Raw genomic sequence first — 27,069 nt, 5'->3', positions numbered from 1 at the left:
GTGTCCAAACAGTCTTTTTTTATTATTCCTACAATATTAGCATTCAGATAAATACAGTTAATAAACATAATCATATAACATTCCTTTGGGTGTTTATTCACTGGTAAATCTCATGGGGAAATCAGAGAGCGGGCCCCCCACCCCCCAACAACCTAAGCAATTTTCCCTACGAAATGTATTGTTCAGGAACCGTGACCTGCTGTTGCCAAAGTAATTCGATATTCATAATCATTGGCCATTAACCAGTACTTTTAGTACTTATAAAATTTAATATCGAGGGCTACTTGATATTCTGCTGTGGCCATGGGTCTATCGTCTTGATTAGGATAGAGGAGGCAAGGTAGGTAGGGTGCGATTATCCTTTGAAATCACATATATTAGGAGCTGGCCAAATAACGTGGCTTTAAATGGCCTTATTTATGCCAGCACGTGCTTTTTCTTGTCTCTTTTCATTTCGGCTGTGACAAGCTTTGGGAGCATTAATATTTTAGGCGGTTTATTTATTTATTTAGAGAAACATGTACGCGCAATGCAACAGCCTACGGACTGCTGTATAGGCTAACCTATTTACCTTTACATTTTCTAAGGGGAGTTACGAAGTTAGGTTAAGAAAAGGAAAGTTAGGCTAATACCCATACCCAGGGTATGGGCGATAGTGGTATTTATTAACATGAAACTGTTCATTTTCTTGATGAAGCAGTGTCTTTTCTATAGAAAAAGAAAAGATGTTACACAAACAGATGAAATCTCTAACCATATTTACCATAAGAGTGGATTTAGAAACTTATACTTGACCTGTAGACCTTTATGGAAAGGTACGTAAATACGTAAAAGCTATCAAAGTTGTTAATTTGCCACCTTCAAGATGGTGCCATTAAGAGGAAAAACATGGCCTCTAATTCTCTTTGGAACTACCAGTGACTGGGACTGAAATATTGAAGTTTGACGGGAACCATGAAAAACTTGAAAATAATACTTATTTGTTTCAAACTCTGTTGATCACTGAGCAGTCTTTATTAACTGTTCTGATAATATTCAGTGTAGTCTATTTTCATGAGGTTTATATGCATTTAGTTGTTGCAACTAGTAATGATGTTATGCAACATGATGTAATCCTAATTATCAAATACCAGTCTCAGTGAAAGTCTGATTAAGTTTATCCGTAAATCATAAGTAAGGAAAATTAATGCTCTATAGCTAATTACTTTGCTAGAATGAATAATGTAAGCATTAACTTCCTTGAACCCAAAATAATACTAATTATTGCCGGTACTCTAGTGTTGTAGCAAGGGTATAATGCCGTTTTATGTTAATGACAAATATTAATAAAGTGGTTTTGAGTTAAAACTACTTTTATATATAAAGTTATAAAAATATACCAGAAATTAACATGATAGAACATGCAGTCCTACACCGTTGATCTGAAGTCGTGTTTTAAGCATAAAGATGCCAATTCTGATATTTCTTTATTTATTTTCGTCTAAGTATAGAATTTTACCAATTAAAACCTTATTTTATGATAGCGGAGATTATTAAATTTCCATTTGAATATAATCTTATACGTAAATCATTGGTAATGTTTAGAAGTAAATGATAATAAATGGTTTTCTGGTTTCTTCAGCATGGAGACGGAGAAGAAGAAGAAGATGAAAAACAAGCATTGTTTGTAAACAAACTTGAACTGTCAAGATCCCCCGAAGTCACCTGACAAAGTATAAATCTTTCCAAGGCTTGAAATGAGTGGAAAGAGGAAAGCACCTTCCAGCGATGGAAATTTGAACGCTGATTTTTGTGATTTCTTAATCGGTAAGTTTCAGTGGCCTTAGTATATAGGCCTATAGCGGCCCCTTGTTGAATAGGCCTACTCTGTCGGTGCTGATGAATATTGACCTAGGGTTTTGGCGTAAGTCTCAGATATATAAGGAGGTAGGGTAGAGCGGGTATTTCCTTTAAAACTGACTCTTCCTATAGTATTTTGGTTGCTTATCAAGAATTTACCGTTTTTACTTTGTCTTTTGACTGTAATTAACCTGTAATTAACCTCAGAACTTATTAAGTTTTTGTATGTTAATCTTGAATGCTGTCGCTCGTGCGCAGTGTTAGAACTTTGGGAAAAAGTGGTCAATTGACTGTTTAGACTATGGCAATTGACGTTTTCCTGTTATTTTACTTGCTTTACAAGAATTTAAAGTAATATTTTGTCGGCCGGCTGTAACTAAGCTGTCATTGACCTTTGAAGACTACGCGGCTTGAATTGCCTAAGGCAGGTAGGTCTAAGCCAGCATTCCGCGGCAATACCCCCCACCCCTCCATAGCTAATGCGGCAAAATTGTAACCAGGAAACACCCCTAAAAACACCAACATAACGTACCCTAGAGGTGTTCACTGGTTACAATTTTGCCTTATTAGCTATGGAGGTGGGGGGGCGGGCTTGCCGCGGAATGCCGGCTTAGACCTACCCCGCGTTAGGTAATTCAAGTCGTGTTGTCTTCAAAGGTCAATTACAGTTTAGTTACAACCGGCCGACAAAATATTACTTTAAATTCTTGTAAAGCAAGTAAAATAACATAGAAAAACGCCAATTGCCACAGTCTAGCTCACCGCGGACAGCTGGCTTAGAATTACCAAGTGGTCTCCTTTAACAGGGGTTCGGGGACCTCTGCCCCCTGGCTAAGTAACACGGCCTACTAGGGTACGTTAGGTTAGAGCACGTTAGGTTAGCGTGGTTCCTTTTGTAGTAGATTTCCTTAGCCAATCCCTTCTTGAACATGTGGCTCCCTAATGACTTTCATATTTGCGGAAACATTCCATACAGTCCGTGCAGAGCTTATAATTAGAGGGAAGTCAGGAATTTCAAGGGGTTGGTAAACAAAACTGTAGCGATGGAATGGTTTAAACTGCGTAGGCCTAAAGTATAAGATAAGCAGTCAGAAAAGTATGAGGTTCTTGTCTAGGCCTACTGCATGGAGATATTGTTTGCTAATGATGTTTTCTGACAGAACAATAGGCTATAGATAAGGGTGTAGCCTGTATGACACCGTACAGGTGAGATAACTTGAAAAATTTACGGAAATAATGAGAGAAATCTACCATCTTGTGTTTATGTATTTAAGTTAATACTCAAGGGCTGGTACTAAAAATGGCATCCCCTTGTACTTTTCTACCTAAAGACGTTAATAAAAACAGTAAATTTCTCACATTTCGGTTAATTTTTCAAGTTATCTCACCTGTGCTACATCACCCACACCCTTTTTAATATTGTCCAGTCAAAGAATTTCATTAATAAACAATATCTATATGTGGAATTCTTCCTTAGAATTACAAGGATATATCCCAACCTTGCCTTACAAATCTGGAGGGCAGGTGACCCAACCAATGGCATCCTAGGTCATGGAATAAAATATGGGGATGTATCCAAACCTTACCTGCCCTGACATTGGTAAACTTAACAAACCATCTTGAATATTGGCTGATTTCTGAACACATCTGGGTACTTAAGCTTGAAAATTTGTCAAATTTTAATTGGTTGAGAATGGTAGCTAATTATAATATAACAAAGATTCAATAAACACCTCCAAAATTACTTCCAAGAACTTACAGGAACTGGCAAGTATGTAATTTATTATTTATATACTTGTCTGTTATATTTCTTGTAGAAAAAGTGCCAAAGTGATTAACGTTTAACATTTTCTGGGGCTGAATTTGGTGTTAACCAAAAATGAAAGAATCATAGTATTTCTGGATTATCAGATAACTATCCTCTGTAAGCATAGGCCTAGTCAGCATATATGTTGCCTTAGGTGATCAAGGTTTTTATGCAACATTGTACTTGCCGATGCATTTTAGGATTAATATTAGCCTATGTAAAAATTGTTCAATGTGCATCATTGACAACCCGATTTTTTGTGGAATGATAAGATTTACAAAAAAATTTTGGATGCAGATATTACTAAAAGTTAAACTGCTGAGTTGTTTCTTTCTGCATTTTGTCTAGACCAGTCACTCTTATGTCCAATATTTTGTTAAAGCTCAGCTCTAAGTTTACTTTTGCCTGGGCTTTTGTAAATCCCTTGAAGTAGATTGCAGTGATAACCCTCTGATGTTCTGACATCATCATTTGATATCAGTTATAAAAATTACTTGCCCATTTTCAAGCCATTATTTTAATTATTTTTGTTGTTTCCCAATTGTGAATATACTAAGATAAATTCCAAGGATTTGGCTTCAAATTATACCATACCCAACATAACTGTATGATGAAAAATTTACAGAAAGTATTAAGAAAAAAATATCTGCCAAGTGTCATATGCCATAGCTGAGCTTTGATTTCCTCTAAAATTAGGTGTGTCAGGTAATACTTGGCCCAGTCCATGGTAAATTGCCTCCTTTCTTTCAGGTACCCTACATTTATACTGCATTGACTAATAACCATCCTTTACCACCTACAGTACTCATCAGATGCATAAACTTACCCAGATATATAGTGCTGATGATGCAGCCGGAGTTCAATTCCCGCCGCCGGCTGATGAAGAGTTAGAGGAATTTATTTCTGGTGATAGAAATTCATTTCTCGCTATAATGTGGTTCGGATCCCACAATAAGCTGTAGGTCTCGTTGCTAAGTAACCAATTGGTTCTTAGCCACGTAAAATAAGTCTAATCCTTCGGGCCAGCCCTAGGAGAGCTGTTAATCAGCTCAGTGGTCTGGTAAAACTAAGCTATACTTACTTACTTGTGTAATGGTGCACTGGAGTAGCTTAGTCTATTTTAGTTATTAAGGCAAATTGGACAGTATTTCGTTAGGGTATAGTAGAGGCTACTTTTGACCTCCACTCATAAATATTTTTGTCATTATTATGAATAATATACTAAGTATGAGAATAACCATACATACTGTAGTGTAGGCTAGCTAGAAATTCCAAGGGTTGATTTAGGTTTGTTCACAGTAAAAGGCATTGACAAGTCTACACTTAGTCACTTAGTCTAATGACAAAGGTGTATACTGTACAAGAATGAAAATTTATAGGGTTTGTGTCTCCTTTTGTATTGTTCAGATCAAATCAAGTGTCTTCGTGTTGAAAGTTTCGTATTGCAGGTGATAAAGTAATTGTCTGTCAAATCTTGTTACATTGCTGTATGAAGTTATGATGGAAGATTATTGATTTTTCAGAGCTTGCAGATTATGAAAGAAATGTCAATCGTAACATATACAAGTACAATGCATATCGAAATGCTGCAGCAGTTTTGGCACAACATCCCAAGCGAATAGAGAGTGGAAGTGAAGCAAAAAAGCTGAAAGGAATTGGAGGAAAAATTGGGGATAAGATAGATGAATTCATTAAAACTGGAAGTTTGAAAAAACTGGACAAGGTAAAAGTTTGAAAATATATATTTTATGGTATAGCGTGTGTAGTTTAAAGTTTTGTTACCCATAGTATTATGGTATTGTGCATGTTGTATTCGTAAATAAATGCCAGTTTATGTTCATTCCCACAAGAACATAAGACTGTCTTTTATTTGTATATACCTTGACACAAGCTAGTTAGGCTGTTGAAGGTTGTTATCATGATAGTTAATTGAATGCAGCAGACATTGCTGAAGAAAGAGTTTAATACACCTCATCATTATGAGGGTTTAAGATTCCAAAGTTTCATGATTTTGATCGTTGATACATAGAAAGAAGTATTGTGTATATCACATCTATGAAGTTTCTTTTTACTTCCAGATACGTGCAGATGATGTCAGTGTTGCTATAAATCTGCTCACCCGAGTAACAGGTATTGGACCTGCCAAAGCCCGGGAGTTAGTAGAAGAAGGAATCACCACTATAGAGGCCCTTCATGAAAATAAGGATAAACTTAATCATCATCAGTTAATTGGGCTAAAGTAAGTTCCCTGTAAGTCAGTTTGGAGCTCATTGAGAAATTGATAAACACATTTTGTATTCAGTACTGTGATAATTGTTTTTCAATTTTTTTACTCCTCAGGCATTTTGAAGACTTTGAAAAGAAAATCCCAAGGGAGGAGATTGAAAATATTGAGAAAATTTTAGTGAAGGAGATTTCTAGCCTCGATTCTGACTACATCGTTACTATCTGTGGGAGTTATCGGTAAGGTTAAGATTGGAGACAGGTTTAGCTTTTGTCTTGTTGGAGGGATTGCTATTTAAGCTGTAACTTTTGCTGTATGCTGTACTGGAAGCAGTGCAAAATAATTTTATGCAGTGCCCTTTTAGCCCCGGCTGCATTGCTTCCTGACTTCATGTATCACTCATTGCCTTTGCTTACTTCTCAACTCGTCTGAGTGTCCCCTTTCCCAAGACTGAACCCTTCAGGGTTCTCTCTGTTCATTCGAGAATTTAACTCTGTGGTCTGTTAAAGTGCTTTATAATAATTCAGTTTAATTTTGCTTTTGTCACTACTACTGTATTTTACTTTGTTTAGTACAAAAAGAATATACAGTATATTTGTTCTGCTGGGAATAGGAATCTATGCATAGGCTGTGAGTTTAGTGTATGTGGAATATGTACTATATGTTTGTCATACATAAGAATTCTGTAGAAATCACATTATCATATAGTAGTTGGTTACTGTATTAATTGAAATTCATATTTTAAATTTACGTCATACATGCTGTGCAGTATTTTGTTGTTTTCTTCTGAAGTCCAGTAAGAGACTTCCTCTATACTACATCACTATGTCATTTCAGCCGTGGAGCCAAGAGTAGTGGGGATGTGGATGCATTGCTTACTCACCCTTCCTATTCGTCAGATTCAGGGAAGAATTCCAAATTGTTAGTTAATGTTGTTGACAGACTGAAGAAGAAAGGGCTTGTGACAGATACTCTTTCTATGGGAGATAGCAAATTTATGGTGAGTGTTTTGTTTGGAAATTCTATGTATTTAAGACAGAATTTAAATCTGTGGATGGTATGGAAGATAATAGAATGTTAAACTAGAGTTTTGCTCTTGCCAAATAATGTGAAGAATTGAGATGCAGTTTAGAATTCCAAGTACTGTACTGTATTATGAAGTTTGTTGATTTTTGGTATATTAATTGACATCATATAAAACACGCATTCATATTCGGGGATTAGTATTGAAAAGCAGTCTAATATTAGATTCAAGTAACACAATATTAAATCTTTAACTTTTCATCAAAAGATTTTGAGTAGCAGGTAGTGTATTTTGTACAAGTTTTGACCCTAGTTTTTTTTATTATCCAATTATTTTGAATCTGTTGTGAGCTTTGTAGGGCATACTTTAGAGGATACTTCATGTTATTTCAAGAATCCCTTCAGCCCTCATCTCAGTTACTTTCTGTAATTTATGTTTTATCTGTTCAGTTTGGTCTGTTCTTACTTAACTGGCCAGCATTTTTAACTTTGTCTTAATCCAGTGTGGACCTCCCATTTAAGAACTAATTGTATGTATTTGGCTGGGAAATTCTTTGCAGGAAGATGTCCCAGAGATATCCATTGTAGATATCCTGGATGCCCAGAAGGAGGAGTGTGAATATTATCTTGCTCAAAATGCACTGGTCATTCTTCCTTCAGCTCTTAATGGACTGGCCAATGTTTCTTCACAATTAAAGGAGAAAAATGAAAGCCACCTTAGCATTCTCACTTGGAATTTACCTTCTTGCACTACAGTCACTTTGACCCAACTTCCAAATAGACAGTTAGGGAAACTTGGAGTCACCTGTTTGAAAATTTTTTTGGATTGACTGCAGTACTTTTAGGAGAACAGAATGTATTTGTTTCCTGAACATTATTGGAATTACTTGTCTGCTTATAATTTGATTTGTTGACTGAGTTTGATGCTAATACAAGTCTGTTTTGATGAAGAGTTCATAGTCAGTTCTGAAGTTTTATACATATTACAGTATCTCTGTAAGTTGGCCATTCTAGAAACATAAGCATTTTACAGTATATTCTTTTTAGTACATATATTGTATATAAAGTGTTTTGGTACACTTTACGACATATAAGAATAGACAAAATTTGAGGCTTGAGAGAAAACATATGTGTTTTGTATTCTAGGGAGTGTGCCAGCTGAAGGAAGACCTTCCATTTCGACGTCTGGACATACGGCTCATTCCTCATGATCAGTATTTCTGTGGTATTTTATATTTTACTGGCTCTGATATATTCAACAAGACAATGAGGGCACATGCACTTGAAGAAGGTTTTACTCTTAATGAGTACTGCATAAGACCTATGGGAAGCACAGGTAAGTCTAGGAAGAATGATTGGAACATTTCTCATGTACCTACAGTTTAATATTATTTCCAAGTAGACTATTCTTTATTGCATAAATAAAATGGGTTGGAACACAGCAATAGGTCTTCAGATAAGCTTCAAGGATTTGAAAGGAGCTTGATTGAGATAAATGCAGTTTATTGAAACCTCCAAAAAATGCAGTTTTTTAGACAGTTATGAGATAACTAAGTTGAACTCCATTGTTTAATTTTGACTGTGGAATGCATGTGTCTGTGGCTAGTTATATCTTGAATTCATGCACAAAAAAAAGTGCATACAGTACTGACCTCCGAGGTCTCAGAAATACCAAGAGCATGTGTAAATGTGACCTTTGAATTTTTGTAATTCTTTACTATTGGTTTTTACAGGACTAGGAAATAGAGAAACAAATCCACAGTTATGTATGGGTACATGTACTTAAAAATAAATCTTTACAGAGATTTATTTTTAAATATATGTACCCATACATAACTGTGGATTTGTTTCTCCAAAAATATAATAACTAATTCTGTCTTCATAATGAAAATATTGTTAATAATTCAGTCTTGAGAATAAAAATACTGTTAGTTATTTAGTCTTTACTAAAAGTTTTGCTGAATAACTTGATAAAATTAAGTACTGTACAACATTACGAAGGTTATAATAAAAAGTGCTAGTATGTAAAGGCAAAATGATGGTAAAAGAAAAGTAAGTAAGAGGGGAATTACTGTATTCCATTCTTTATATGGCATTTGTACTTAGCATTGGTTTTCAGTTTATGTAGCATTTGTAAGTTGTAACTGTTGTTTGCACTTAAATAAGTTTTGATTCTGAAGATATTCGTTTGCAGGGATTCCTGGTGAGGCCCTTCCAGTGTCAAGTGAGAAGGATATTTTTGAGTACATCAACTACTCCTATAAGGAACCTCATGAACGGAATTATACTTAGGTGTATTTTAGTTTTATTTTTATAGTATTGTGAGATTTATCAAGGCTATGGGAAGTATTGACTCTGGAGTACTTAGTTTATTAATTTTTTAATTTATTTTTTGGGTATTTTTTCCTTAATAAAATGGATATTGTAAGTTTTATTTAAGCATTGACACTGAGTACTTAGTGTACTGTATTATTTATTTTATTTATTTTTATTAGAAATATATCAAAGTATAAGACACATTTTTTCCTAAATGAAAATGGGCATTGTAAGTATTTATTGGAAATATATCAAAGTATAACACACAGGTCATATTTGTGGTTTTCAACATTAGCACTGCTTAATGGATAAAACTTTTTCCATTTAATTTGTGTTTTATTTTCCTTGTAGATTATGTATTTTATTTCACAGGACAAGTAATGTATCAGCAGCAAGCAACAATTGTTTATGAAATTCCTCCGGTGTGTCTTCCTGGAAAGGTCAAATTTCTGATAGTGCAGCACTAAGTGACTGTGATGATGCAGAGTTCTTGTCTAGGTCTTCTTCCTAGTCCCCATTGTAAATAGTGTCTAGGGCAATTCTGCTGGTAAAATTTGGACTAGGGGACAATTTTTGTGTAAAAAGAAAGGTGAGAGTAACTGTATGAAGCAGTTAAATCACATAAAATTGATGATGGGCACATGAAAGACAAGGTAAGTCAAAGAACATATGAAGTAGGGAAGGTAGCAGTGTGTTTGTAAATGACTGTGAAGATGCTTGGACTGTCTATGTAAGGCGAAGTTGGAATTTGTGAGGGTATTGTTGAGCCAACTCATCCTAATGGAAGTGAAGTGTGGATGTTGAATTCAAGTGAAAGAAAAATGTTGAAGCTGTTGAGTTAAATAGACTAATTTTTTTAGGTAAAATAAAAAAAGAAAAAAATTGAAAGGATGTGGAATGTGGAGATATGCTGGAGGTTAATGCAGGTCATAGGCTGGATTATTGTGTTTTGAGATGGTCTGGACTTACGGGGTTGAGTAGAGAATGATAAGTGGTAAAAAGAATAATGCATATTAAACATACATTATTATCCAAGTTTTAAGAACTCATGTCCAGCACTGGGAAGAAATTTTGCTGGAACCTTCAACATTTTGAATACACAAATCCAGTTATTAAATTTTTAAGGGGTTGCATTATTATATAAATATTGATCTAACACAATCCTTGAGAACAAACCCTCTGGCCCAGCCCTATGCTAGTTAAGAATGTTGAAATCACTGGCCTGGTTAAACTATTATTTGATAAATAAAAATTCAGAGGTTTCAGGGGGATGAAGTGTGAGAAGATCCAGGTGGGCTGGATAGATGACATACAATAGGCAATGGTGAGGGCTTTAATATGCAGTCATTAAGATTGTTGTTGGGGGGGGGAGGAGGAGGTTTAAACACTGATTCACCTTCTGTGTAGGTGTATGAAGCAACCAAAGTGGAGTATCCTCTGTGAGAATTGCATATACCATTCAGCAGTTAATTATGAGCGTGAAAATTATTATTTTGTTGTATTTCTTTGGAGTTGCCCTTTTATGAGAAACAGTGTAAGATTGAAACTACACACACATACTTAGGCTGTTCTCCCTAAGGGTTTTCAAAGGGGAAGTACCAACGTCATTAGGGATTACCGAACAGAAAGTGTAACAAATTTTTGTAGATAAAACAAATCGATGTGGGAATAAAATAAAAGTATCAAAGCAAGAGCTTTAAAAGGAAATAGAAGACCGGACTGTGAAGAAAACTGAGAAAAAATATAGAAATTATAGAGCAAGTTGTGGTTCACTGAAGGTAGAGGTGGAAAGAGATAGAAGATGAATTAAGAACAAGGGAGAAATAGATAAATATGCTAGAACTAAAATGCAAATCCAAAAGAAAGAATGAAGACCGGAGTGAGTGAATATTCAAACCATTAAGGTAAAGGAACTAGAGGACCCAACAAATTGTTTATAATAAAGGCAGTTCAAGAGGAAGGAAGAGATTATTGTATTTAGTAACAGGGAACCAAGATTTTAATCTCATATGGACTAACTTTATGATTTTCTATTCATCATGCATTGAATATATAATAATAAAAAAGCTGAAATGGCAGCATCGACGTTCATCCTCGTGTATTTCAAGTAATTATGAGTTTTGAAAGAGGCGGCCACCGTCATGGCGGAACTTGGGAAACCGAAAAAAAGTCGTTGAGTTGACCTTCTATTTTGATCATATCTATTGTTGACATTAGCTACCGTAAGCGCAACCTTCAAAGTCGTGTTCCTTGTGTAACACTGAATTACAGCCTTTCTTCCAGTGAAAGCACTGTTCATGACTTTCTCCTTCACAAAGGTAAATACTCTGGTTAACCGCTGTTCCGGGAGTTAAAGCCCGTGCTGGCATAAGGCCACGTTAATCTTAACAACATAGCATAGCTAGGCGGCCGGGACCTTAGGCGAGGTTACGTTAGTTCGTCGTACTCTAGTCTAGTAAGCTAGTATAACCTCTAGTTAAGGCAAAGAATATATTTTTCATTAGGTTACGCAAATGATGATTGAATATTATAGCCTAGAGAGGCAAAGTTCCATAGCATGCTGCAGGCTAGCCTGTATTGCGGGTGACATTCAGTCAGGCTAAGGTAGGGGTAGGCTTCAGAATATCAGATGTACCAAATCAGCAAATTTCAAGAGGCATCTGCAGCTATTTTTGGTAAGTCTAAGTATTAGCTCCTCGCCTGTTTTTACCTTGGAAACAGGTTTTTTCTACACTTTTAGGGCTTCTGATACTGGCGGTGCATTTGTTTGTTGTCGGCCGAATGGAATGTCCCTTCGCCGTGTTTAGTACTGGCCTGGGGGCACCGGTACCCATACGTTAACAAGTTATTGCACTTGCCGGATGGGATGTGAACCGTTCGAAACAGAAGTAGCCGTGCTCTGTCTTGTGAAGATCGCGTATGGAAACCCCTTGTTGGATGGACCTCAGGGGTTGATTACAGGTTAATTACATTCGTGCGACAAAAATTGAAGGTAAATCCATAATTAGCAACCAAAAAACTGTAGAAAAAAGTCAAGTTAGAAGGAAATCGCCACCGCGGAGCTACTACTTAGATATACCCAATTTTTGTTTAAGCAGTTTGAATTTTTCCTTGATATAAAAAATACAGCATAATAAACAAAGATTTGGTACCAGCTGGAGTGGCAGGTAGGTGAGTGGCTGGGGGGCTGGGGTTACTATCTGTTTGCAGACTCAATTTTTCCTTTGGCTACATTAAAATATTTCAGATTAGGCTTAGTAGGCCTATAGCTACTGTACTAAAATGCATTAAGCTTTAAAAACTCCTTTCTGCTCCTACTAGCCAAGGCCAGTCATATGTAACAACACCCTAGACTTAAGCCTAACACAGTGATCATGCATAGCCTTAAAATACAAAAATGAATCCCATTGTTCATCTCAGTCAACCTTGTTAACTTACCATAATGGCCAATGCTAGCCTAAGATAGTATAATCCTGGGATAGACGTAGCTTTTCGCACTGCCTTTGGATTTTTTCTCTAAGGTATAGACTGTTTTTTACCTGTAGTTATATGGATTAATTTTTATTTATGTGGCTGTCTGCGTAAACATTCTGATAACTCACATAGGCTAGACCAGAAATGTAAAGAAATTTTTATAAAACTAAGCAGGTCATAGGCATATAAAATACACTTATCATTACAATATACCCATCAGTTACAATAACTCAAGAAAGTTGTGCGTAGCTTACTATCCTCCAGCAGTATTAAAAATTTATATAGTTGAGAAAAATGGTAACAAAGGTAAAGGTGATGTAGCAAATCACAAGCGCCTATAGTACACTGTATTGTACATTCTTATGTACAGTATTACAATGAAATTGATTTAATCATGTAATATCCTGAACACTTGTATTTATAAAAATTTGAAAATAGTATTTCAAATGCATAAAGTTTTTTGCTTTTGTTTTGATTTACCCTAATAATAACATAAATATGCAAATTAATTTTGAAATGTGAATTGTTAAAGAGTAAAAGTTTGCTAAAGAATTACAGTATATATATCTTTGTGCTCTGTAGGGAATGCCAGCATCTTTGTATCCACTCTCAACCCCACTTGTGTGATTGTCTTGCATAGTGATTGGTGATTCTTGTGGCTTAAACTTGCATCTGTCCAATTGAAATTTTGAAGTAAAGTATGGACTGAGTATTCTTCCAGCTTTATTGTTCTTCTGTAGCATATAGTAATTAATTTCAGAAACATATTTATTTTTTACCTTTTGTCCTCAGATTAACTTGAACAGTGAAATGTGCAGTGATTCACAGTCTAGGCTTGATTGAGAACTTTATCAGCTCTTGCTTTATGGTACATTGGTGAGTACAAGTGCATCATAAAGTAAGCCATGGATAGTGAGTGTGAGCCAAGGTTGAACCCTCCTCCCAAACCCACTGAGTTACAGGTAGGCATACTCTGTGTTTTGGTAAGCATGAAGATTTCATTCACAAAAGTGTTTTGTGGTTTATAGTATGGGATGATTGCACTGTTTTTAGAAATGCATAATTTTTGTATTTACAGGTTGAACTTCATAAACCAGAAGTACCTGAGGTATCTCTGATGTTTGACACAGATGACAGCCTCGTTTGGCAGCGTCCTGGATTGAAGAAAAACAAAAATGGTTGTTATTCTTCTCCAAATCTTCAGCAAGAGAATGCAAAGCCATTTCATCATCATTTGAATAATTCATCAGCTAAAGGAACTCCACCTTTTGGCCACATCTCAGGCTTGTCTGGAAAAGAAAACTCTCCTAACTTAGTCAAAGGTACTGACAATTTTCCAAGTGGAAATAGATCTAAGAGTAATATTGCTGAGCATCTTGCAAAGTCACAGACCAGTTCTGAAAATATACTGGGTAGTGCAATACCTAAGAAGCAATATAATCCCATGCTTTACAGTCCCTCTCATAGAATGTTGGAAAAGAGTCCTACAGAGGCTCATAGTAATCTTGTGAAGCACACAAACCTTCCAGCGGCAAAAAGTGAAAATATTCGCAAGTCTCCATTAATTTCAAATAATTTTCCTGTTGAAGCAGATGGTGAAGCCATATATAACAAGTCTGTATCTGGTGTAAAGAAAGGGGTTCATTTTGGTAAGGTGGTCATGTCTTCAGAACCAGTTACTAGACTAGAATTTATTCCAGAACTAACTTCAGCAAGTCAAAGAGAAAGCTATAATATTGTAGGTCCTCATGGCTCGTAGAGTGAGGTAGGTGCAAGTAACACAAGAGTTGATATTCAGCCAAACAAAAGATTTGCAAATGTATCACAGGAGCCTTGTAAATCTGTTGTCCAAGTTCCTAACACCATTTTTAAAGAGTCACACTTTGACAATGTCTACAGAGCTAAGGAACTTGCCACCAATACTGCAGCAGGTGGGTATGTCATCAGTCCTATACTCAGCCATACTGTGCTCCTTCGTACTCACCCTCATCTGTAGGCAGGGACCTTAAACCAATTGACTCGAATGTTTACCAGTTAATTGAGGATCAAAATCGTCACATTATTAAGCTTTATGAAACACTGGAAACATTTTTGAAGAAAAAGGGGTCATATGATGCTGAGGACAATGTTAATGATGAAATAAATCATAGCAAGAAAGAAGGTTCTGTTCATCAGAAAAGAAATGATCAAGCATGTAACTGCAGTTATAGACATGCATCAACTCAGACATTGCCCTCAAATAATACTAATTTGCAATCTGTAGGCACCAACACAGACATTTCTTGGCCAGATCTTTTATCCACTATTAGGCAAAATGAACAGCCATCGTCGGATAGTGGTGCAATTAGATTGCTTGCTATGCAGAAACAAAACAATGAAGATCCACCAGCTGTCAAAGAACGTTTTTTAAATGGCAGGCACCGGAGAGTTTCAGACTTGAAAAAAACTGGCAGCGAAAGAAAAGAGATCTCATTTACCATGAGAGAAGTTGTCATGGCATCCATACAGGAGTACCAGCCAAGCCCTGAACCTTCACTTCACATCAGCATGGAGGATTATAAAGATGTCAGTGACTATGAAGCTTACAATGAAGAGCCAAGGTAGGACTTGCTTTGTTAGTGTGTGCGGTATAACATATGCTTAAAACTGTCTTTGTGCACATGTAATTATTTTTAACGTTGAATAGCTTAAGTCAAGGTATTTAATTAGAAAGTTAAGGGTGGAGCCACTATCCATTCCTGAACTGTTTTGAAACTACTTTTAATGATAGATGTTGTTACCTAGATATATGTGATACATGCAAGTACAGTTGTAGCCAAGGCTAAATGTACATAGTTCAGTTTTCATATGCCATATGAAATTGTTTAACAAATTTTTGAGGCATACAGTACTAAAACCCAGTTTCCATCAGCAAATCTGCCTTTTCATAAAACCTAATTTTTTATTTATAGAGTACCTAGTGATGCTGGTGATTGTCCAAGTTCTCCTGACCAAGGGGAGAGGGTTAGTTTGCGTGGCAGAAATAATTCCCCTTATCCTCAACGTAACCACCATCAGGAAAGTCAAAATATTGTGCCTTCATCGGGGAATCCACCCACCAATACGTTTTATAATAATGTTATGGTGAGTTATGCTGTGTGTGTTGTTGTCTGTTGCCATTAAGTTTTTTAGCATGTGAGTCTGATATTCAGAGTTCATGCGTTGATCTGCTTTGGCAGATTTTCAAGCACTGGAGACAGAATATGTAATCAGATGACTGATATTCATGCAAAGAAGTATTGGCTTCCAAAATCAGCATTGGTTTTCCTAAAATGTTTTACATTTTCAGTTTTTCTTTGTTCATTCTCTTCTGTTTACATATACTGTACAGTGTGGGGTTTTATTAAACGATCTGCATTGCTTAGTGATGTTTACTGTTCTCCCCATTTACTCCATGTGGCTCTTCGGTAAGACAACTTGCGATTGTTAGTGATGTTTTTTAACTATTAAGAAGAACTTTGGTAATGAATAAAGATTATCGTGCTTATTGTTTGCCAAATAAATGCTACTTTTATAGTTTTAAGACTGTGATGCATATTATAATGCATGTTTTAGATTTGGTTTGATATTCTAGCAATGTTTTTCACAATTTGCAGTGTATAGAGTAGTTCTAGATCTACCATACAATTATAATGCAAAGAATATCACATTATCTATCTGGTTCAGATAAGGCAAGAAGTCATGGGAATGTTTGAACCTTTATACAGTGAACCCCCGTATTCGCGTTGTCAACGTTCACAGACTCACGCATTCGCGGGTTTCTCTGTGGAACATATCTAGCCATCATTCGCGGAAAATTCGCCGATTCATGGTATTTTTCACTGAGAAATATTTGCTAATTACTGTATTTTCATATAATTTTCATGAATAAATGCACTTTTTGTGATAAAACTATTAAAACATTCAGGTATAAGCATTTTTACAGGGTTTTTCTGTGTTTAAGCTATCAAAACGGGCAGTTCTAAGTGTTTTTAGAGGGGTTTTAAGCGTTCGCGGATTTGACCCATTCGCGGGGGGGGTGTGGGACGCATCCCCCGCGAATACGGGGGGTTCACTGTATTGTTTAATTTTACATAATTTCATAAAAGAGACAAAAGATTTTAATTGATTTAATATTTTTTGTTTTGAAGAATTTAATTATTCAGATAAGTTTATAATCACCTCTGTTGCATCATTCTTTCCATCTATTGCCAAGATTTGGAAGTCTCTCCCTGCTTCCCTTTTTCATAACTTAACTCACTTTCTTTAGAAGATAAGCCTGTTGCTGCCTTCATGCTGAAGTCCCAGCCTTCCATCTTCATCTTTCTTGGTATCTTCAGACCTGAGCTAGAAGACTTTGATTAGTCAGTCTATCTCAGTGACTTTTGTGCATAAATAAGAATACTAATGATGTGAACTTTGTAAATATAAGTACTGAATTTAGAAGCTTCTTCCAGGCAAACATTCAGCAGATTCTTCAAAACTCTAGATCAGCTGATGATGATGAAGAGGAGGAGGAGGAAGTGGAGACCAGAAAGCAAAATCTTCATAACAAGGCAGAGCAGGTATCTTGTTTGCGTCTAGTACTATAAATCAGTGAATAGGCTCTGCATTTGCTGGCTTCTTTGAGCACAGTAATTGATATTTATGAAGGGGGATTCCATATCATTCTCTCTTAACTCTTACAAGAGACTGGTAGAACGGGAGAATCGAGGTATCACCATGAACCTCATTTGTCCAAGCATTAAAAAGTGTCTCGTGGGGGAGTGGAGCACTTGAGCTCTACAGACTCTGGCTGAATACGATAGAGGGCGTGGGTTGGTAAGGTGCCTGTGTGACAGCCTTCTGCAGTGGAATGCTGTAATTATAAGGTGTAGGACAATGAGAAGCCAGAGAATGTAGCTTATAATGAGTAACTTTTAGTTCTATTTACATTCATTCTAACAGCTAACATTGATAGGGAATAGCCACGTAGTCACTGGTTATTAGTGTAATTCTTCTATCAGTTGCTTTATGTGACCCGTGGGTCTTCGATGAAAAACCTGTTCAACTCAGTTCCTAAATACAAAGTATACACAGCCCTTACTGTATGGTGAAACATATTTTTAGTAGTTGTTTGACTTTCAGCCGACTGTTTTTTTTATGTATGGAACACAAATCCTTAAAAGAAATTTCCTTCAAGGAAATTTTTTCAGAATCTTCATCATTTTCAGTTCCTCCAGTTATGAAAGTTTTAATAATTTACAATATGATTATAAGATTTAATATAATAATTAAGAACAAACCATATGGTCTGGTTAGAATATGTATTAAGAATACTGTAATAATCATAGCACTCCCAGAATAGAAATACTTGGATGACGCCAAGGATGGCTATTCAAATATTCAAAGTGGCCTGAGATTCATAATTATGGTTGTTTGTAATTACATTAATATGTCATTTCCCTCTGAATGTAGTATGTATACTCCAGTGTTTTTAACTTTAAAAAATTTATTTTGCAGCAACAAAATCCCTTACATCAAGAAGAGTTGCATGATCCACAAGTAGAGGCTATTAGGCACCAGCTATCACAGTTTGGTGTTAGTTGCATTGATCCTGCGTCATTTGTTCCAGGCCATAGGTGGGTTGGAAGTTTCATTAAGACTGTAGTTATAAAAGAATTTCTACATACGTTCAGGTTTCATTCCAAAAGACTTTCTCTCTCCTGGTTCTTATAGTCCATGTTCTTGTAAAATAGTGTTGCTTTTTTCAATTAAGATTTTTAAAGAAAATTAAATTAGAATACGCAGAGATGCTGGTTTTTAAAATCACATTAAATTATGTAAGTCCTAGGATTTTGGTGGTTTCAGTTATGTATATCATAGTTTAGTTTATGCATGTCACTGAATCTCATTTATAGACTTGTATTGCTTGGCCAAAGAATTTGTTCTGAAATGAGGGGTTATGTAATTGGACCAAATGAGGTTATTGCTAAAGTTTGTGTTGTCCAAAATTTGAAAATTGCTGAGATTTCAAAGCATGAGTTGTTTTTTGATGTTTGAGAGCAAGGGCGAGCCGTCTGGCTTCTACAGTCGGTAATGTGTTGGCCTTATAGTCTCGGGGACCAGCGTTCGCTCCCTGTCAATGGGCGGACAGTGAGACCGTGTACTGGATGGTTACTGCCATGGGTGACGACATGGTGGGGGGTTGGGGTTGCCCGGTTGACGTCCACCCAAGAGGCAACAGCCTGTGGGAGGACTGAAACCAACAACTTTAACTTTAACGTTATATAGGAAAGTGGTAGGCTGGAAACCTGTAGGAAAGTCCAGGTAATCATAGAAAAATGACGTAGATGAAGACTGGCAGCAAGAGTGCAAGGCAGAAGAGAGTGGAGATATTTCATTTCATGTTTAACCCTCATAAGGAAGATCTGATGGTGTTATGTTTGTTGTGTACGTTCCGTAATTCATTTAAAGTGTTGATAAGCATTGTTTGCTATATGTTTTATTTTCATTTTTTATATAAATGTTTATAATTTTACTGTAGTAGTTATTGAGTAATTGTGCAGCCTAACTTAGTTGTAACCAGTATAATCGTTCGCTAGGCCTGCACCTGATACGTTCTGTCTTCCTGGAGTACACAATATGCTGTCCGTTTATCAGAGCACCATAGTGTCTCCTTATCGCCCTGGCTTCAAGGAATCAGTGGTCGCCAAATACATGACAGATATGCAGCTGGCTACCATTGCATCCAAATCAGCAGGTTAGTCAGATGTCATTTTTTGGAAACAGTCGTGTATCATTTGTTTATTTCTAATGTTGAAGTTTATATTCGTGGAGAGCTTATTGTGTCTTGTTTGTCACTTTTTTGTAAGTTGTATTGCAACAGAGATCTTTCACGTTCACAATTGATCCTTGATCCCCTTTTCCTGCCGAGACCAACCAGTTTTGCTGAACAGCAGGACCAACATGCTGTAAATGGGCCTCGCTGTTGAACTTCTCAGTTCCAGAGGTCCTTTATTCCTCATGCTGTTGGGCTGTGGAACAGCCTCACAGAGGATTTCGTGCCGGTGGAACTTCAGAAGTTCAAGCAAGGGTGCAATGCATTACTACCCTAATACTATTCTCCTTGCATTTAAATACATTTATTAATTTTTTTTTTCATTAATAATTGAGATCTCTTCTTTCTATATTTCCCTTTACCTCCCATTACGCCTTCCTAATGAACACCATATTCTTTGGAAGCTTGAATTCCATGTCAATGGTCCCTGTGGGCTTTTTCCAAGTGAGTAGGGTTCGTCTTTGAGTAATAATAATAATAATAATAATAATAATAATACTTTACTATAATAATAATAATAATACTGTAATAGTAATAATAATAATAATAATAATAATAATAATAATAATAATAATAATAATAATAATAATAATAATAATAATACTGTAATAATAATAATAATAACAATATAAGCATGACATGGCAGATGAAGGGTGTTGAACATTTTCTAATTGCCTCAGTAACGTCAACCTTCACTAAACAGTGTCGTGATGGAGCTAGTTCCAATTCACCAGTTCCAGGTGGTTCTCTGTTCGTTTGTAGTGTCTTGTCCTCTTTCCTGGTTCCACCGCTGTTTGCTTTTAGTCTTGTCTCCTCTCCGGGTTTTACCACGTCCTCTTCATTATTTCATGTGTGTATTACTGATAACATTTTATTCATTTGCATTTGGATTCATTTAATTCAGTTCATAAAAGATTCTCTTATTGTCTTCTGTCAGTTCATTTACATTTTCAATTTTTGTTGTGAAGAAAACCGCTTAATGTTTTTTGTCAATCTCTAAGCAAGGTACTGATGCCTCAAAATCAATAGATGTTGTTGGTTGGAAATATTTAAGAAAAAACAAATCTTAAATGTTGATTGCCATTTTTATTATTGTAATTATTATTATTCACATGTGTACTCATTTGTATGGAACAAGCCAAAAAGCCATTTGCGGGCCTGGTGTGTATTAAGCTATTGGCCTTCATTCACCACATGCCAACTTCACTTGATAGTGGTGCACAATATTTTTGTTTTTCCTACAAGAATTGAAGTTTTTTTTTCATCTGGAGACGAAAGTTCCTTTGTAGCTATAGAATTCTGAAGATTTTTCAAACCATTTTTTCATACATCCATCATCCTCACCTTCGTCATAGTCTCATGTGATGGTATTTTACTGGAATACATTAGTGGGTTTTATATTTCATTCCTCAGCTCTTCTTAATTTGAAATTTAAATACACCTGTAAAGGAACTAAAAAAATTCAAATTAGGATCTCTTTTATTCTGACTAGTATCATAAAAATACTGAAAAACAATAGATATTTGTTTGTATTAGGACTTGCAAAATTGAGGATTAAAGAGTGCCCTCTGTATCGCCTGCCTTATTTGATTAACATGCCTCTACTGGGCTATTTAGATGATAATACAAAGTTCTCTTCATTATGGAACATTTGAAAGGCTTCTTAACATATACAGTACTTTGCATTTATTCAAAAGTTCATAGAGTAAGATTGAAACACACTAATATACTGTACTAGAGTACATTTTTGCATTACCTTGCAACACATATTTTTTACACTTTAGTTCTGTAAGATCTTTTGTTTAGTAGAGTTTAGGACGTGACTTTCTTTTCAGCAATGAGGAATCGAAATCTAAAGGCAGCTGGTACACGAGAAAGGGAACTGTCAACGGCACCTAATCCAAGTAATCACTTTGGAGTTCCAGATTATTTATCCTCTGGTAAAGAATACTCTAGTTATGATGATAATCTGTCTATAGCAACGAAGAATTTTTTAGGAAAGTATGGCTTAGGAGGGAATGAATAAAATCTTTGTTGTTGTACATCTTTAATGCTGTGAGGTGGGGGTTGGGTGGGATGGGTGGGTGGGTAAGATCTTGCTACAACACTAGAGTGTTTTATAGATTTGATCTCAAGATGTCACTATAGAAACTGTACCAAAACATTTCAGATGTTCTTGTAACTTCTGTTTAAGAGGTAATCACAAATCATATTAACATTTATCGAAGCAGTCTTTCAAAATACTCTCTCCCCAACACAATACGGAATATATATGTGGGACGAGGTAGGAAATTGTCAGTGTCAGGGATAGTGAATTGGTGCTAAATGATTTTTCATGCAAGTCAGGAGCTGTCCATTGCGTTGCCTGTTGTACTTGTTAAATGAAACTGATGCATCAGCATATGGTTCTGATGTTTGCTTATTATCTGAGGCATATTAGCATGAATATATTTGGAGCTTGTTTTTGCTAGTCTGGTTTATTATTATTTAATCATCACTAGTCTAGAAATGGTTGCCTGTCATACTCTTTATGTTTTACTCATCAATCATTCTCACTTTTCATCCATACTGTACTTGAAATTGTAAGTTAAATACTAATTTTAGTAATGCGAATGGAATAGAGTATTAAGAGAAATATGTTTTTAAAAATATTGATATAAAAAATGTAGATTTATAAGTATCCCCAGCATGTATCAGTGTCTTGATACTCTACTGACCATGAAGATTAGCTTTACTTATTTGTATGGCAGATGCCTTGTATATTTTTTGAAGTTTTTGTATAAATTTTATATTTTAGCCAAAGGTACCACAAATAAAGTTGCAATGCCAATTGCCAGGACAAAATCCTATTTTTCATTCTCATGTTTTTCCGTTTCCATCAATCTCCAGTAACGTGAAACAATATGTAATGTGAATGGAAACAAGAAGGATTGAAAACATTTCTTATTTCAATAACGTCTTATAATTATAGAACATTGGAGATTTTGTAAGAAAACTAACAGTTGTTATGCAGTATGTTTATGCAGTATTGACTTTTGATAGGAAAATACCATGGGTGTCAGACAGGTTATGTTTTAGATATATTCCCAGTAGGATATGTATCCATTTCGAAAATGTTTTGCTATAGAGAATAATTTTTTTTTAATTTTCGAGCTGCTAAAGACCAGAGCGCACTGTGCTTGTTTATTTTTGCTGGCTAGGAACTGGTAAACCCTGCTCAAGATCCTTTGTTCATTCTTCATCAAGGATCATGCCATTACAGGTCCATTTGCATCTTCAAATATTTCTCCAGTTTACCTGGCAAATATAGTTAATTTTTGTCTTGTAAATTTTGTGGGAATTCAGATAAGAGAATGATTATTATTGGGTAGTTTAACCTGACCACTCGGCTAGCTTATGTAGTTCTCATAGGGCTAGCCTGAAGGACTTGTCTTTATTAATTAAAAAAATGCTGTCTTCTGAATTCTTGTTTTGTGTGATTGCTTTACTTTGCAATATAGTTATCTAATTTGGTTTTCAGCTTAGCTGCTCTAATGTTTGCCCACAAATAAGACAAAACTGTCATTTTGTTACCTTGCATTACCACTTGTAGTGTCCTTTGCAACGCAGTGTATGGGCTTTGGACATGAATACTGTACATCCATTCATCAAAGACGATCCAAGAAGATTCTGTTTTAATTTTGCTAAATATTAGGATTACATTTTAAAAGAGATACATAATAGTTTATTTTTTGAAATTGTTCTGACTTTACTTTTTATGATAGGAACATATCCTGTGGGGACTTGTAAGTTTACTAGTAAAGTAAACATCCTTAACTGAGAGGTAGGAGGCCACATAATGCACACTTGAATTAGGATTAGACTCTGGCAAGCTAGATAGGACCTAATGAAGAACTCTAGAGATGATGGGTTATGTCCTTGTAAAGTAAAAAAATATTATATTAGTTTTTGTCTCAATGAAACGCACAACATGCATGACACCAGTAACTGTGATGCTTCTACATCATGAACACTAACTGACAAGGTTTGCATATAACTTCTGTAACCTCAAAAAGTGAAGTTACTTTTGCATTCCAGTCAGGATGTACACCAGTAGAGACAGGGGAAGGGTATCCTTTCCAACCTATGAAACATGTTGTGCAAGAATCATAAACAAATCACCTGAATTGTCATTCTCACTTAGAATCTGGATCTCAGCAAATAGTCTGGTGCTGAAGAAAGGCCCACCGACTTCAGTCTCCTTGAAAAATTGTTATAGGTTACTTTCATATACTCCTTGCAACTCATTGGCTCAGTGAAGTTATTCAAAATCAAATAAAAATACATCCTCTCTTGTCATATCTGTGAAATCATATATAAGGACTCCAGATAGGAATCTTTTTATGCTTTTTACAGTCCCACTTTTGAGAAGTATTCTGTATCAGCGGAACCTCGCTCTCATAGCCTTAGACTAAGGTGTTAAGCAGAATATGGCGAGTGGTCACAATTGAATGTGGTACTCTTATGTTCATGGTGTCCATCAGTACCTGCTTGCTGGTGTGATTTAAGTAAGTTCTTTAGACGATGATTTCTTGGGGCTCCAGTATCTCTGGAATTCGAAGCTATTATCCCTTTAGGAATCAGAATCCACTTAATTGGTTCATTCATCTCCATAGTGGCTTCAGTGGCTTGTACATTTCATAAATAAGAGCCACAAAAGAATCAGGAAAGCATTGCTGATGGTTGCAAGTAGAGACTTTTTAAATTTTAATATTCCATGCTTGTCCCTTCTGATGTATCCAGTCATTCATCATTTCCATGTCTACCCAGTGGCAAAGAGTTTGTCATATATATGTGTATAAGTTGAAAGAATTTTTGATTCCTTGAAAGTATGCACATGATTTAGACGTAATTTTCTAACAGTCTACCACGATGGTGTGGTACAGATTCCATAATGATTCCTCTCGTTAATTAGCTGTGGCAGATAAGTAAACTGGATTTTGTGATGAAAATTTCAGGGGTATTTCAAAAATTAAAATTGGATAATATCAGTAATACTTTATTTTGGAGAACTGTCCTGCATATAACATCAGTAATATAACTGCAAAATATTAATGCAGTCTACATATATAACCTTAAAAATGCCATAACTTAAAATCTGGCCTCTGTATCAATCTTGAATTACAATACTGTACTGTTTAGTGAGCATGGAACTAGTTTCTAGCCTTCATGGAACGATGAAGTGTAGTGTTAAAATTTGTAAACACTTGTAAAACAGCATATATGAATTATATATAAAAATACAATTTAAATAGTTGAACATGACAAGCCTTTTTAAATGTGATTGCGGGTATAAGGCTGCAGTTCACTTATAAAATTTTTAAACAGTGATTGAAACAGTATTGTACTCAAAATGAGGTGAGTTTTTTTATGATTATTAGTTGCTCATTAAGCTTTCAAAGATCTCTGTTGCATCAGAACATGCAATCTTAAACTGCTGGTAGATATATGGCTGAAGTAAAGGAAGCAGGTACATGATTCATAAAAATTTACTGTATACAGTAACATACATTTTTTGCCATTGATTGTCCATGCCTCTATTACACATCCACTTGTCAACATGAAAGGTCAACCTTATGCAGTCTCCAAGACTTATTTATCTTGAAGCCTTCATCCTTAAGAAAAAAAGGTACTTTAAAAATATAAAAGTAGAAAATAATTCCATAAATATGAAAAAATAGTGTAACCTACAATATGTTACATGGCATTATGAGACCGAGTACTGAAAGGATAAAAATGGAGGAAGAAGGCTTATGATAATCAAGCAAAAGAGATGTGTTAATTGAGAGAACTTTGATGAATATGCTATAGAGAAACATCAGAAAAACCCACAGTCATACAGGATAAGAGAGAAGTTAAGAGGAAAGTGTTGGAGCAACTTCAGAGATGAAATATAATTTTGTTTTGTTAATTCTGTAGAGGAAATGAATGATAAATTTTTTGTAAATGTTGGAATTGGAGGGTTCTAAAAGGTGGCTGAGTGCCAGCCAAACAGGTTTTGTACTAGTCCTGTGCTGGGACGGACTGCATGAATCCATTCAGCTACATGTGTGGGCTATGATTTTGTGCTGTTGTTTTCGTATAGTGCATTATAAAGGAATTTTCCAGGAACTTTGTTGTACTGGTTTCATCACAGCCAATGATTGCACACTCTTACCTAACATTCAGCAGATCTGCATATGTCAACAGATACCCTTGCTGTAGGTGATGTTGAAATTGTGCATTAGTGAAGAACGCTATACTTCTGCTGTTTTTCCCCACTTTCGTCCGGCCTCCAGTCGTGAGATAGAGCTGACGTATTGCTATCCTGCTAACAATGAAGAGCTACACATTAAAACTGTATTTTTGGATAGCTCCCATATCCTTTTGCTCTGGAAATATGCAGCTCCTTTAAAATGATGTAATTTAGATTCCAAAGAGCTTCTTGATAGATTCCATACTTTTCTGAGTCACTGTTCCAGCTATATGCATACAGTAACATAGCATTACAGTACAGTATTTTTTATTATTATATTACTCAGTAATTTAACCAGATCACTGACACAATCTTAAGTCTCACAGTACCTCTCCAGCTATATATATGAACTTAGTACATCAATATAGAGTTTTGTTGCCTTAAAAATATGTAAAACACCATTGATATTTGCCTAGAGTTCCAGTAATTAATCTGTATGGACCAATGGGCAAAATTTGAATACTAAACATTAAGCATTGTCCAAAGTTGGTGATGTATATTTGGACGCGTGAATTTTGTCAGTGAATTATGGGAAAGATTGAATTTCAAATATATCACAGCTGTAGAGATGCAATGTTTAAAAGATAGAAAAAGTTATTGTAATTCTGATGACATGTCTACAGCAGAAGTGAACATGATGGTGTGTCAGTCAGTGTGATGCAAAATGAGGACCTAATTTAAATTTATAATCATAATTGTGGTTAAATAGTTTCAATTAATAATACAAACTGAATAAAGTTTTTTGCAGAATTGAGAAGCCACATCGCTGACAACTTAAGTCACTTTCCGTTGCTTGATATTTAATTATATTAAATGCAGCTGAAGATAAGCTGACCACATTTACCTCATTGATGAGTCTGAATATCAATGTTTCATCTCAAGTGAGTATTGGAGGAATACCATGAGGAAGGTTAGAGAGCTAATGTTGCCCTCCTGAAGTAATGTAACTGGAACATTTCAGCTCTGTCTCACAGCTAGGAACACACTCGTATGATACTCTCAGGGTGCTTCCAATCTTGTTAGCCTACACAAGTTTAGCTGCAATTAAAGGAACTGGGTGAAAGCTGAATGTATTCTGGATGTGAGCTGATAGCTGGACTTCTTGCAAGGATCCCTCAGGAAGGGGAGTGTCATGATGGAGCTCTGCCCAAGCTTCACCTTCTCTCACACGTTCACCAACAACCTTTTGGAAAGAGTTAAAAAGAAAAATCACTGGTGAAACTAAATTATGGAACTCTGAAAAGCCAAGGACACCATACATAGTCAATAAAAAG

The 27,069-nt window shown here is 35.7% G+C and overlaps 3 protein-coding genes across 6 annotated transcripts in view; 2 read left to right on the top strand and 1 right to left on the bottom strand.

The window, feature by feature from the left end:
- Positions 1 to 1,626: 1,626 nt before the first annotated feature.
- LOC136833240 (DNA polymerase beta-like) lies at positions 1,627 to 9,537 on the top strand. Its single transcript, XM_067095127.1, has 7 exons — positions 1,627 to 1,806; positions 5,170 to 5,369; positions 5,725 to 5,885; positions 5,987 to 6,109; positions 6,708 to 6,870; positions 8,040 to 8,229; positions 9,088 to 9,537. The coding sequence occupies exons 1-7, from the start codon at positions 1,737 to 1,739 to the stop codon at positions 9,183 to 9,185; spliced, it is 1,005 nt and encodes a 334-aa protein (XP_066951228.1). The 5' UTR covers positions 1,627 to 1,736; the 3' UTR covers positions 9,186 to 9,537.
- A 1,858-nt stretch (positions 9,538 to 11,395) lies between these two features.
- LOC136833013 (uncharacterized) lies at positions 11,396 to 21,682 on the top strand. The gene is made up of 9 exons (XM_067094662.1): positions 11,396 to 11,527; positions 13,476 to 13,645; positions 13,762 to 14,438; positions 14,594 to 15,283; positions 15,635 to 15,806; positions 17,159 to 17,266; positions 18,204 to 18,322; positions 19,286 to 19,443; positions 21,357 to 21,682. The coding sequence occupies exons 2-9, from the start codon at positions 13,589 to 13,591 to the stop codon at positions 21,545 to 21,547; spliced, it is 2,172 nt and encodes a 723-aa protein (XP_066950763.1). The 5' UTR covers positions 11,396 to 11,527; positions 13,476 to 13,588; the 3' UTR covers positions 21,548 to 21,682.
- Positions 21,683 to 24,543: 2,861 nt separating this feature from the next.
- LOC136833237 (thymidine phosphorylase-like) overlaps positions 24,544 to 27,069 on the bottom strand; it is a 33,338-nt gene continuing 30,812 nt past the window's right edge. For all 4 annotated transcript variants that reach the window (XM_067095121.1, XM_067095120.1, XM_067095123.1 and 1 more), the window contains one exon: positions 24,544 to 26,978. In XM_067095121.1, coding sequence (XP_066951222.1) covers positions 26,820 to 26,978 — 159 coding nt within the window. In that variant the 3' untranslated portion in view covers positions 24,544 to 26,819. The remainder of the gene's footprint in view (positions 26,979 to 27,069) is intronic.

This window comes from Macrobrachium rosenbergii, chromosome 51, assembly GCF_040412425.1.
Source record: "Macrobrachium rosenbergii isolate ZJJX-2024 chromosome 51, ASM4041242v1, whole genome shotgun sequence".
Classification (NCBI taxonomy): domain Eukaryota; kingdom Metazoa; phylum Arthropoda; class Malacostraca; order Decapoda; family Palaemonidae; genus Macrobrachium; species Macrobrachium rosenbergii.
The sequence above is the reverse complement of the archived record's forward strand: the minus strand, read 5'-3'. Positions and strand labels throughout refer to the sequence as shown.